Consider the following 14,022-nt stretch of genomic DNA (forward strand, 5'->3'; position numbering starts at 1 on the left):
CTGAGGAAATCCCACAAAAAAGTCACCCTCAGCTGGGAAAGGCTCAGGGAAGTATTTCACCTCACCCACTTAAATTAACTTGGCCTAATTAATTAAATCTAATGGTGTCAGGTGGGGATTTGGAAAAATTGGGGAATTTTTAGCTCAGTTCTGGGGGAAAATGAGGATTTTTGGAGCTGCTGGCAAGAAAAAACTGCAGTTTGTGGAGGAGGAAGGATTTGTGAGACCTGAGGAAATTCCATATATGTCCCAAAATACTCAGGGAAATATCTTAGCTCACCCACAGGGTTTTGTACTTAAATTACCTTGGCTTGATTAATTAAAGCTAATGGTGTCAGGAGGGAATTTGGAAGAATCAGGGAATTTTTGCCTCGGTTCTGGGGGAAAATCAGATTTTTGGAGCTGCAAAAACCTCTGATTTTTAGAGGGAACAGCCATGGGGGGAAGGATTTGTAAGACTTGAGGAAATCCTACAAATGGCACAAAATACTCAGGGAAATATCTTCCCTCACCCACAGGATTTTGTACTTGAATTACCTTGGCTTGATTAATTAAATCTAATGGTGTCAGGAGGGAATTTGGAAGAATCAGTGAATTTCTGCCTCAGTTCTGGGGGAAAATCAGGACTTTTGGAGCTCCAAAAAACTGATTTTTAGAGGGAACAGCCATGGGGGGAAGGATTTGTAAGACTTGAGGAAATCCCACAAAAAGTCACCCTCAGCTGGAAAAGGCTCAGGGAAATATTTTACCTCACCCACTTAAATTAACTCGGCCTAATTAATTAAATCTAAGGGTGTCAGGTGGGGATTTGGAAGAATCAGGGAATTTTTAGCTCAGTTCTGGGGGAAAATGAGGATTTTTGGAGCTGCTGGCAAGAAAAAACTGCAGTTTGTGGAGGAGGAAGGATTTGTAAGACCTGAGGAAATTCCATATATGTCACGAAATACTCAGGGAAATATCTTCCCTCACCCACAGGGTTTTGTACTTAAATTAACTTGGCTTGATAAATTAAAGCTAATGGTGTCAGGTGGGAATTGGGAAGAATCAAGGAATTTTTGCCTCGGTTCTGGGAGAAAATCAGATTTTTGGAGCTGCAAAAACCTCTGATTTTTAGAAGGAACAGCCATGGGGTGAAGGATTTGTAAGACTTGAGGAAATCCCACAAATGGCACAAAAGGCTCAGAGAAATATCTTCCCTCACCCACAGGATTTTGCACTTGAATTACCTTGGCTTGATTAATTAAAGCTAATGGTGTCAGGTGGGAATTTGGAAGAATCAGGGAATTTTTGCCTCGGTTCTGGGGGAAAATCAGATTTTTGGAGCTCCAAAAAACTGATTTTTAGAGGGAACAGCCACAGGTGAAGGATTTGTAAGACCTGAGGAAATTCCATATATGTCACAAAATACTCAGGGAAATATTTTACCTCACCCACAGGATTTTGTACTTAAATTACCTTGGCTTAATTAATTAAAGTTAATGGTGTCAGGTGGGGATTTGGAAGAATCAGGGAATTTCTGCCTCAGTTCTGGGGGAAAATCAGGACTTTTGGAGCTCCAAAAAACTGATTTTTAGAAGGAACAGCCATGGAGTGAAGGACTTGTGAGACCTGAGGGTGTTTCTGGTTTTTGATTTGAATAATGAATTAAAAAAGGGATGATTTTCCATCCCAAAGGAGGTGACCCCATGGAACAAGATGGGATTTGAGTTTCCTCCCAACCCAAACCAGGCTGGGATTGTCTGAATGGAGGAAAAAAAGGATTTAAAGAGGAAATACAACGAGAAGAGGAGGAATGAAAAAGAAAATCATCTGAAATCACCAGTGCAGGGCAAATCCAGCAGCTGGGCTGGGATTGCCCCACAGCAAACCCTAAGGCTTTGGCTGAAATCTGAATTAAATCACTCCATAAATCTGGGTTTAATTTGAAATTCTCACTCTCTATTAAAACAACACAACTCTAAATTAAAATTATTATTAAAATTATTTGCTTTGTTCTAGTTTTGGGGTTTTTTTTAACCTTTTAATATTTCTGTTCTTACCACAGGAATTTACACAATTAATTTGCTTTTAGTGCTGCTGCTTGGAATAAACTCAAATCCATCAGTGGAGGAAATAAAGTTGTTTTTTTGGGGGGAGACTTCAGTCCAACTGCAAATACGAAATTCCCAAACTCTTTTTTGCTAAAATACACACAATGCCCTCTCCAGCCAGGCAGCTTGGACAGGAAAGGAACCAGCAAATCTCCAACCTGAAGGAACCCAAAAAACCCCATAAATATCTGCAGAAAATGAAATTAAAAACCCCATAAATATCACTGCAGAAAGTGGAATTATTAGACTCCAGATCCTGTTTCATCAACCCTAATTTGTCAGTGTTTTGAAAAATGTTGACCTGAAGGAATCCCTTATCCCAGCTTGGAATTTCACAAAAACATGTGGAAGTTTTGGAAAAACTCCTGCAAAACCAAATTCCTGCAATAAATTCCATTTTTCCTCCCAAATCCCTGCGCTGATCCCATTTCCCTGACCCCATCTCCCTGATCCCATTATTTCCCTGATCCCATTATTTCCCTGATCCCATTTCCCTGATCCCATCATTTCCCTGATCCCATTATTTCCCTGATCCCATCATCTCCCTGATCCCATTATTTCCCTGATCCCATCATTTCCCTGATCCCATCTCCCTGATCCCATCATTTCCCTGATCCCATTTCCCTGATCCCATCATTTCCCTGATCCCATTTCCCTGATCCCATTATTTCCCTGATCCCATTATTTCCCTGTTCCCATCATCTCCCTGATCCCATTATTTCCCTGATCCCATTATCTCCCTGATCCCATTATCTCCCTGATCCCATCTCCCTGATCCCATTATCTCCCTGATCCCATTATTTCCCTGATCCCATCATTTCCCTGATCCCATCATTTCCCTGATCCCATTATTTCCCTGATCCCATCATTTCCCTGATCCCATTATTTCCCTGATCCCATCATTTCCCTGATCCCATTATTTCCCTGATCCCATTATTTCCCTGATCCCACTTCTCTGATCCCATCTCCCTGATCCCATTATTTCCCTGATCCCATTTCCCTGATCCCATTATTTCCCTGATCCCATTTCCCTGATCCCATTATTTCCCTGATCCCATCATTTCCCTGATCCCATCATTTCCCTGATCCCATTATTTCCCTGATCCCATCATTTCCCTGATCCCATCATTTCCCTGATCCCATCATTTCCCTGATCCCATTATTTCCCTGATCCTGTGGAAATGTGGGAATGGGGAGGGAAAGTTTGGGATTTACCTTCGTAGGAAGCCTTGAAGCCCAGCAGGTTGCTGACGCTGTCGGTCTGGAAGAGGAGCCACATCTGGTGCTGCGTGCTGACGATCAGGTCAGGGACTGTGGTGCCTGTCAGCCTGCAAAAAAGAAATCAAATAATTAAAAATTCAAATTAAAAAATGAAGTAAAATAAATCCGCAGTGTCCTCAGGTCAGCAGGGAAGTGATGAGCTAATTAAAAATCGCCCCAAAAAGGTGTTAAAAAAAAAAGAAATAAATAAAACAGGTCAGCAGTGTCCTCAGGTCAGCAGGGAAGTGATCAGCTAATTAAAAATCGCCCCAAAAAGGTGTTAAAAAAAAAAGAAATAAATAAAACAGATCAGCAGTGTCCTCAGGTCAGCAGGGAAGTGATGAGCTAGTTAAAAATCACCCCAAAAAGGTGTTTAAAAAAAAAAGAAATAAATAAAACAGATCAGCAGTGTCCTCAGGTCATCAGGGAAGTGATCAGATAATTAAAAATCACCCCAAAAAATGTTAAAAAAAAAGGAAATAAATAAAACAGATCAGCAGTGTCCTCAGGTCAGCAGGGAAGTGATCAGCTAGTTAAAAATCTCCCCAAAAATGTGGCCAAAAAAAACCCCAAAATAAGCAGATCAGCAGTGTCTTCAGATTATCAGGAAAATTAACAACTAATTCAGAATCACCCCAAAAAGGTGCCCCAAAAAAGAAGAAATAAAGCAAATCAGCAGTGTCCTCCGATCATCAGGAAAATGATGAAATTATTAAGGATTACCCCAAAAGAGTGGCCAAAAAAACCCCAAAATAAGCAGATCAGCAGTGTGTTTAGATTATCAGGAAAGTGATCAGCTAATTAAAAATCACCCCAAAAAAGTCCCCAAAATAAAAGAAATCAAGCAGATCAGCAGCGTCCTCAGATCATAAAAAAAAAAATTATCAACTAATTAAAAATCACCCCAAAAATATGGCCAAAAAAAAAAGAAATACAGTAAATCAGCAGTGTCCTCAGATCATCAGGAAAATGATGAAATTATTAAGGATCACCCCAAAAATGTAGCCAAAAAACCCCAAAAACAAGCAGATCAGCAGTGTCTTCAGATCATAAAAAAAAAAATTATCAACTAATTAAGAATCACCCCAAAAAAAGTGTTCAAAAAATTGGTTTTCCAGGTTGATGTAAATCATCTCACATTTTTCATTCCCAGAGTGAATTCTCTCCCCACCCTCAGTGCCATAATTCCCGTTCAGCACCATCACTGCCTCAGCTCAGCCAGCAGCAGAAGGAATTATTTCCCTGCTCGTTGGGGTAAAACAGAAAATTCCCAAATTCAGAGTGTGCTCTGACTGAGTGAATCCCTGAGCTGCCTGTGCCACACTTCCCAGAATTACCAAAAATCTGGTCATTTCCTGCTCCATCCTGCCCTGGGAGAACTTTCCACAAGGATTTAAAAAATCATAAAATTGTCTAAAAATAAGAATAGAATATTATGTATTGTAAAATAAATAAAAATATAAAAATATATAAAGAAAAATAGAAAAATAAATTATTATTTGGTATAATTACTATTATTATAGAATATTATTATATATTATATTATAATAATATATTATATTATGTTATTATCATATATGATACTATATATAATTATTTTAATGATTATATTATTATTTGACATTATATTGTTATTATTATATTATTTGACATTATATTATTATATATTATTATATTATTATAATATATTATATTATGTTATTATTATATATGATACTATATATAATTATTTTAATAATTATATTATTATTTGACATTATGTTGTTATTATTATATTATTTGACATTATATTATTATATATTATATTATTATATTATATTATGTTATTATTATACATGATATTATATATAATTATTTTAATAATTATATTATTATTTCACATTATATTGTTATTATTATATTATTTGACATTATATTATTATATATTATATTATTATATTATATTATGTTATTATTATACATGATATTATATATAATTATTTCAATAATTATACTATTATTTGACAAATAATAAATTATCCACCACCTGGCAACCAAAGCACCTGTGAGAAGTGCAGGGTGAGTGTTTCTGCTGGGGAATTATCTGTGAGGAACTGAGGAATTGAGAGGGGTGAGAGGGTTTTTTATAATTTCTGTAGTTTTTGAATTATCTGTGAGGAATTGAGGAATTGAGAGGGGTGAAAGGGTTTTTTATCCTTTCTGTAGCTTTTAAATAAATCCAGATTCACCCCCAGGCTCGGCTCTGGGGTGAATAAATAAATTAATATTTTTATTTAATATAGTATAATTAATATTAATAGAAACAATATAAAATATTTTATATAATATAATATAATATAATATAATATAATATAATATAATATAATATAATATAATATAGTAATATAATATAGTAATATAATATAGTAATATAATATAGTAATATAATATAATATAATATAATATGATATGATATAATATAATATAATATAATATAATATAATATAATATAAATTTACATATATAATATAAAGAAATGTTATAATAATATAATAGAATATAATAATTATTTATTTCAAAAGAAATCCAACGTAAGAGGGATGTGGAATTGCTGGATTGAACCCCCAGGAGGGATGGGAATATCAAGGGCTGGGAGAGCTGGGAAGGTTCAGCTGGAGAAGAGAAAAATGTTTGGAAATATTCTGATTCTCCAGGTGTTTATTCAAGCAGCAGCCAGGCAGCAATGAGGGGAAGAGGAAAAAAAAGAAGAAAAATCTCCAGGAAAAGTTGATCCAAAGCTTTCTGCAGCCTTTGCCATTGCACTTGGAACGAGCTGGGGATGGATTGGGGTGCTTGGGAATTCCAGAAATCAAATCCTACATGGATTTGGGAGGTTGGAAATTCCAGGAAATCAAGTCCTGGATGGATTTGGGTGGTTGGAACTCCAGAAAGCAAATCCTACATGGATTTGGGAGGTTGGAAATTCCAGGAAATCAAATCTTAGATGGATTTGGGTGTTTGGGAATTCCAGAAATCAAATCCCACATGGATTTGGGAGGTTGGTAAATCCAGAAATCAAATCCTACATGGATTTGGGAGGCTGGAAATTTCAGAAATCAAATCCTGGATGGAATTGGGTGTTTGGAGCTTCTGGAAATCAAATCTTAGATGGATTTGGGTGGTTGGAAATTCTAGGAAATCAAGTCCTGGATGGATTTGAGAGCTTAGTAATTCCAGAAATGAAATCCTGGATGGATTTGGGCTGTTGGAACTCCAGAAGTCAAATCCTGGATGGATTGGGGTGCTTGGAGCTTCTGGAAATCAAATCTTAGATGGATTTGGGTTGTTGGAACTTCAGACATCAAATCCTGGATGGATTTGGGTTGTTGGAAATTCCAGGAAAGCAAATCCTACATGGATTTGGGTGGTTGGAACTTCTGGAAATCAAATCTTAGATGGATTTGGGTGGTTGGAAATTTCAGAAATCAATTTCTGGATGGATTTGAGAGCTTGGTAATTCCAGAAATGAAATCCTGGGTGGATTTGGGTTGTTGGAACTTCTGGAAATCAAATCTTGGATGGATTTGGGTGGTTGGAACTTCAGACATCAAATCCTGGATGGATTTGGGTTGTTGGAAATTTCAGAAATCAAATCCTGATGGATTTAGGTGGCTGAAAATTCTAGAAATCAAATCCTACATGGATTTGGGTTGTTGGAACTCCAGGAAATCAAATTCTGGATGGATTTGGATGGTTGGGAATTCCAGAAATCAACTCCTGTCTGTAAATCAGGAAGCTCAGCCTAACAATCTGTTCTGTTCCCATTTTCCAGGGAAGCAAATGCTCCTTTTGGGATGGAATTTCTGCAATTCCATCCCAGAGCATCCCCTGGCTGGGAAAGCAGCAGGACTGAAGAGGTGAGGAGCAGGAATAAAACTGGAGCAATATAATAATATATCATTTTATATAGATTATAATTTATAAATTTATATTAATTATTATTATATTAAAATATTTTATATTATATTATATTATATTATATTATATTATATTATATATAATAATATATAATTTTATAATATATCATATATCATATGCAATATATAATATACAAGATAAAATAAATAATATGTAGTAATATATAATATATTATATAAAATATTATCATAATATAGAATAATATAATGATTACAACACCAAATATTAAATAAAATAGAAGACACATTTTATACATATTATATATATATAAAAACTAAAATCCAGATGTTATTCCTGATCCCTGAAACACTCCAAAATCTCAAATTTCCAGCTCCAAAATCTCAAATTTCCAGCTCCAAAATCTCAAATTTCCAGCCCTAAAATGAGGGCAGCAGGAAGAGAGAGAGATCCAAAAATTTCTTGATTTATGCCTGAGCTGCTTTTCCTGCTCTATCCCAGATTTCCTGACAGCCTCATCCTCTCCCTGAGAGCTTCATAAAGAAGGATTTTCTGCCCCAAAAATGCCAAGCAGCCCCAGAAAATCTCCTGGATCCTAAAAATCTCCTGGATACCAAAAATCTGGAACCCAAAAATCTCCTGGATCCCAAATATCATCTCTTGGATCCCAAAAATCTCCAGGATCCCAAAAATCTGGAACCCAAATATCTCCTGGATCCCAAAAACCTCCTGGATCCCAAAAATCTGGAACACAAAAATCTCCTGGAACCCAAAAACCTCCTGGGTCCCAAAAATCTGGAACCCAAATATCTCCTGGATCTCAAATATCTCCTGGATCCCAAATATCATCTCCTGGATCCCAACAATCATTTCCTGGATCCCAAAGATCTGGATCCCAAATATCTCCTGGATCCCATAAATCTCCTGGATCCCATAAATCTCCTGGATCCCATAAATCTCCTGGATCCCAAAAATCTGGAGCCCAAAAATCCCCTGGATCCCAAATATCTCCTGGATCCCAAAGATCTGGAACCCAAAAATCCCCTTGATCCCAAAAATCTGGATCCCAAAAATGCCCTGGATCCCAAAAATCTGGATCCCAAATATCCCCTGGATCCCAACCCCCCAGGATTCCCAGGAATCTCAACTCACACGTAGAGCACGGATTTCTGATCTCCCACTTGCCCTCCATCCCCGACGGTCAGAGTGTCATATCCTCTCTCCAGCTCAAACTCCTCGAAGGTCAGCTTGATCACCTGCCAGAGACACCAAGTTCAGCACCAAAAAAACCCCAAAAAAATAATTCAAATTAACCCCAAAGCCCTGCAGGGTGCTGCTGCATGGTGGTTGAGTCTTGCTCTGTCCAGGAGGAGCTTCCAGGTGGATCAAAACCTCCAGGAAATCCCCTAAAAGTCATCAGGGATGGATTTTTTCAGCCCTGGAGAAATCCAAGAGTATTCAAACCTCCAGGAAATCCCCTAAAAGTCATCAGGTAAGATTTTTTTCCCAGCCCTGGAGAAATTCAGGAGTATTAAAATCTCCAGGAAGTCCCCAAAAGTGTCCAGGATTGGCATTTAAACCTCCAGGAAATCCCATAAAAGTGATCAGGTTGGATTTTTTCCAGCCCAGAAGGATTCAAATCTCCAGGAAATGCCCTAAAAGTGACCAGGACTGGCATTAAAACCTCCAGGAAATCCTCCAGAAGTGACCAGGTTGGATTTTTTCCAGTCCTGGAGAAATCCAGGAGTTTACAACCTCCAGGAAATGCCCTAAAAGTGATCAGGACTGGCACTTAAACCTCCAGGAAATCCCCTAAAAGTGACCAGGTTGGATTTTTTCCAGCCCTGGAGAAATCCAGGAGTATTCAAACCTCCAGGAAATTGCCCCAAAGTGACCAGGTTGGATTTTCCCAGCCCTGGAACATTCCAGGTGGATCAAAACCTCCAGGAAATCCCCTAAAAGTCATCAGGTAAGATTTTTTTCCAGCCCTGGAGAAATCCAGGAGTATTAAAACCTCCAGGAAATCCCTCAAAAGTGATCAGGTTGGATTTTTTCCAGCCCAGAAGGATTCAAATCTCCAGGAAATGCCCTAAAAGTGATCAGGATTGGCATCAAAACCTCCAAGAAATTCCCCAGAAGTGATTAGGTTAGATTTTTCCAGCCCTGGAGAAATCCAGGAGCATTCAAACCTCCAAGAAATCCCTCCAAAGTGTCCAGGATTGGCATTAAAACCTCCAGGAAATCCCCTAAAAGTGATCAGGTTAGATTTTCCCAGCCCTGGAGAAATCCAGGAGTATTAAAATCTCCAGGAAATTCCCCAAAAGTGATCAGGTTAGATTTTTTTCCAGCCCTGGAGAAATCCAGGAGTATTCAAACCTCCAGGAAATTTCCCAAAAGTGATCAGGTTAGATTTTTTTCCAGCCCTAGAGCACTCCAACAATATTAAAACCACCAGAAAATCCCCCAAAAGTGACCAGATTGGATTTTTTCCAGCCCTGGAGAAATCCAGGAGTATTAAAACCTCCAGGAAATGCCCTAAATGTGATCAGGACTGGCATTAAAACCTCCAGGAAATCCCATAAATGTGATCAAGTTGGATTTTCCAGCCCTGGAGTTCTCAAGGAATATTAAAACTTCCAGGAAATCCCCAAAAAGTGACCCAGGATTGGCATTAAAACCCCCAGGAAATTTCCCAAAAGTGATCAGGTTAGATTTTTCCAGCCCTGGAGCAATCCAGAAGTGTTAAAACCTCCAGGAAATCCCCCAAAAGTTGGTTTTTTCCTGCTCATTTCCTGGTGATTTCTCCTGGTTCCTGGTCAGAACAGCAGAAATACAGATTTATGGGAATTTTCAATGGGGTGGGTCAGGAAATTAGAGAATTGATGGATTTATGGGAATTTTCAATGGGAAAGCTCAGGAAATTGGAGAGAATTTATGGATTTATGGGAATTGTCAATGGGGTGGGCTCAGGAAATTCTCATGGTTCCTGGTAAGGAATTTATGGATTTATGGGAATTTTCAATGGGGTGGCTCATTAAATTTTCCGGGTCAGAACAGAAGGGAATTTTTATGGGAATTTTCAATGGGAAGGCTCAGGAAATTGGAGAGAATTTATGGATTTATGTGAATTATCAGTGGGAAGGCTCAGGAAATTGGAGGGAATTTCTGGATTTATGGGAATTATCAGTGGGGTGGCTCAGGAAATTCTCATGGTTCCTGATAAGGAATTTATGGATTTATGGGAATTCTCAATGTGGCTCATTAAATTTTCCTGGTCAGAACAGAAGGGAATTTATGGATTTATGGGAATTCTCAATGGGGTGGCTCAGGAAATTCTCATGGTTCCTGATTAAGAAATTTATGGGAATTTTCAATGGGAAAGCTCAGGAAATTGGAGGGAATTTATGGATTAATGTGAATTATCAGTGGGGAGGCTCAGGAAATTTTCCTGGTCAGAACAGAAGGGAATTTATGGATTTATGGGAATTATTAATGGGGTGGTTCAGGAAATTCTCCTCAGGAGTATTAAAACCTCCAGGAAAATCCCCCAAAAGTGACCAAGCTGGATTTTTCCAGCCCTGGAGCACTCCAGGTACATTTATGGATTATTTATGGATTTCTGGGAATTATCAATGGGGTGGGCTCAGGAAATTCTCATGGTTCCAGCTAAGAAATTTATGGATTAATGGGAATTCTCAATGTGGCTCATTAAATTTTCCTGGTTAGAACAGAAGGGAATTTATGGATTTATGGGAATTTTCAATGGGAAAGCTCAGGAAATTGGAGAGAATTTATGGATTAATGTGAATTATCAGTGGGAAAGCTCAGGAAATTCTCATGGTTCCTAGTAAGAAATTTATGGATTTATGGGAATTTTCAACGGGAAGGCCCAGGAAATTGGAGGGAAATTATGGATTTATGGGAATTATTAATGGAGTGGCTCAGGAAATTTTCATGGTTCCTAGTAAGAAATTTATGGATTTATAGGAATTTTCAATGGGGTGGCTCATTAAATTTTCCAGGTCAGAACAGAAGGGAATTTATGGATTTATGGGAATTATCAATGGGGTGGTTCAGGAAATTCTCATGGTTCCTGGTAAGGAATTTATGGATTTATGGGAATTTTTAATGGGAAGGCTCAGGAAATTGGAGAGAATTTATGGATTAATGTGAATTATCAATGGGGTAGGTTCAGGAAATTTTCATGGTTCCTGATTAAGAAATTTATGGGAATTTTCAATGGGAAAGCTCAGGAAATTGGAGAGAATTTATGGATTTATGGGAATTCTCAATGGGCTGGTTCATGAAATTTTCCTGGTCAGAACAGAAGGGAATTTATGGATTTATGGGAATTTTCAATGGGAAAGCTCAGGAAATTCTCATGGTTCCTGGTAAGGAATATTCCTGGTAAGGAATTTATGGATTCATGGGAATTTTTAATGGAGAGGCTCAGAAAATTGGGGGGAATTAATGGATTTATTGGAATTATCAATGGGAAAGCTCAGGAAATTGGAGAGAATTTATGGATTTATGGGAATTTTTAATGGGAAAGCTCAGGAAATTCTCCTCAGCCATCTGCCAACACAATCCTCAGCATCACATCTTCATTCCCTGATTTTTTCCCACCCAAAATTCGGATTTCTCTGCACCATTTCAGAGCAGAGCTCCCGTGGAATTTTGGGTTCCAAAACTCTCAACATCTCTGCTTTTCAAATCCAACATGATTTAGGGTGCAAAGTCCTTAATCCAGCCTGGGTCAGGCTGAAAAAACCCCAGAAAATGAAAAATTTAAATTTAAAAAACACTTTACACCTCCCAGCAGCAGAAATCAGTGGAATTTTGTCTCCTGGAGTTTTAAACTGACCTGAGCAGCCAAAAAAATCAGCACAAAATTGGTAAATACATTGAATTTCCTGACTTCTAACAGATGAAATCACCCGGTTTGGGTTGATGCTCCATTCAGGTGTTCTCAGGAATCCCAAAATCTCACTTTTGGCAATTTTCTTGCAGCATTTCCTGGAAAATTTGGATTCCCAGGTGGATAAAAACCCCAAAATTCAAACCAAAAATGAAAAATATCCTGGTGTTTATCCAGTTTAGGCTGTGGTTTCTTTCCTACACATAAACACAATTTTTTCAATGCACAGAAAAGTGAATTTTAGAGATTTTAGCCATTGTGAAAATAGGTTTTTTCCCCCCAAAAAACCTCAAAGTTCAAACCAAAAATAAAAAATTGTTGTGTTTATCTAGTTCAGGCTGAGCTGTGTTGTGTTTTCTTTTGTACAGAAATATTTTTCAATATTTTTCAATGCCTAGAAAATCCAATTTAGAGATTTTAGCCATTGTGAAAACAGGGTTTTCCCCCATAAAAACCTCCAAAGTTCAAACCAAAAATAAAAAATAATTGTGTTTATCCAGTTCAGGCTGAGCTGTGTTGTGGTTTCTTCTCTACAGATAAACACAATTTTTTTAATTGTGTAAAAAAGTCAAATTTGGAGATTTTAGCCATTCTGAAAACAAGATTTTTCCCCAAAAGCCCCAGGATGGCGAAACACAATTATTGAAAAATTCCTGAAACAAGAGAGGAATTTTCCTATTTTTTTCTAATTTTTATTTTCCTATTTTTTTGCTCTGAAACTTGGGAATTATTTGATAATTCCTGAAACAAGAGAGGAATTTTCCTATTTTTTTTTTCTTCTGAAAGTTGGGAATTATTGAATAATTCCTGAAATGAGAGAAATTTTCCTATTTTTTTTTTAATTTTCCTATTTTTTTCTCTGAAAACTGGGAATTATTAAATAATTCCTGAAACAAGAGAGGAATTTTCCTATTTTTTTTATTTTCCTTTTTTTTTTTAATTTTCCTTTTTTCTTTTTTGCTCTGAAAGCTGGGAATTATTGAATAATTCCTGCAACAAAAGAACTCTCAGCACCTCCAAACTCAGGGCTGATTCTCCTCTGACCTTCCTGAGCAAAATATCTTATTTTTCCATGAGAAAACCAATGGAAAACCAATGGAAAACCAATGGAAAACCAATGGAAAACCAATCCACCTGCTGGAAAACAAATCCACAATAATTCTATCAATATAGAATATATAATAAAGCAGTTTTATCCTGGAGCTTTACAAACTCATTCCTCATTTCCCAGCTCCGGAATTTCCCTCTGCAGTTGGAATAAATCATCCCCTGGAGGATCCTTCTCCCTCCAGCCTGAATTTTTTTGATTTTTTTGGAATTTTTTTGGCTTTTTTTTTATTTTTTTTTGCTTTTTTTGGTTTTTTTTGGCTCCAGGTGAGAAGAAACCTCCCCCAGCAACATCCATCCTGTCAAAAAAAGCCCCAAAAATAGCTTTTTCTATGCAAATCCCCCAATTACCACATGCATTTCTCAGCTCCCTGGTGATTTATTTTTTCCACTGTGGTTGGAATTTATTCCCAGGGCGCTGGGGACAAGTGAAAAAAAATAGAAAAAAAAATCTAAATATCCCCCAACTAGGTTTGCTGTCCCCATTTCTGCACAGGAAATAATCCCAATTTTTCTGTGGCTGCAGAATTCCCAGCAAATGAGTCCTAAATTCAGTTTTTTCCTCACTGTTCCTATTAAAAACTCCACAGAGGAGGATTTGATCCAAAAATCACTGGAATCAATCAAAGGATTACACTGATTTCAGCACAGAATGCTCCTCATTCCCAAGGATTTCACAGGAATTTCAAGGAATTTATCCCAAATCTTTTCCTCAGCCAGGCTGGGGAATGA

At 37.4% G+C, this 14,022-nt stretch overlaps 1 protein-coding gene across 2 annotated transcripts in view; it reads right to left on the bottom strand.

Moving 5' to 3' along the window:
* The window catches only part of CSMD2 (CUB and Sushi multiple domains 2), a 301,010-nt gene that overhangs the window by 120,792 nt on the left and 166,196 nt on the right, over positions 1–14,022 (bottom strand). For both annotated transcript variants that reach the window (XM_085081419.1, XM_085081420.1), the window contains exons 12-13: positions 8,418–8,521; positions 3,306–3,418 (exon numbers count right to left, since the gene is read on the bottom strand). In XM_085081419.1, the coding sequence (XP_084937545.1) occupies positions 3,306–3,418; positions 8,418–8,521 (217 nt within the window). The remainder of the gene's footprint in view (positions 1–3,305; positions 3,419–8,417; positions 8,522–14,022) is intronic.

Source organism: Lichenostomus cassidix, chromosome 23 (assembly GCF_008360975.1).
Source record: "Lichenostomus cassidix isolate B80296 chromosome 23, HeHo_3.0, whole genome shotgun sequence".
Classification (NCBI taxonomy): Eukaryota; Metazoa; Chordata; class Aves; order Passeriformes; family Meliphagidae; genus Lichenostomus; species Lichenostomus cassidix.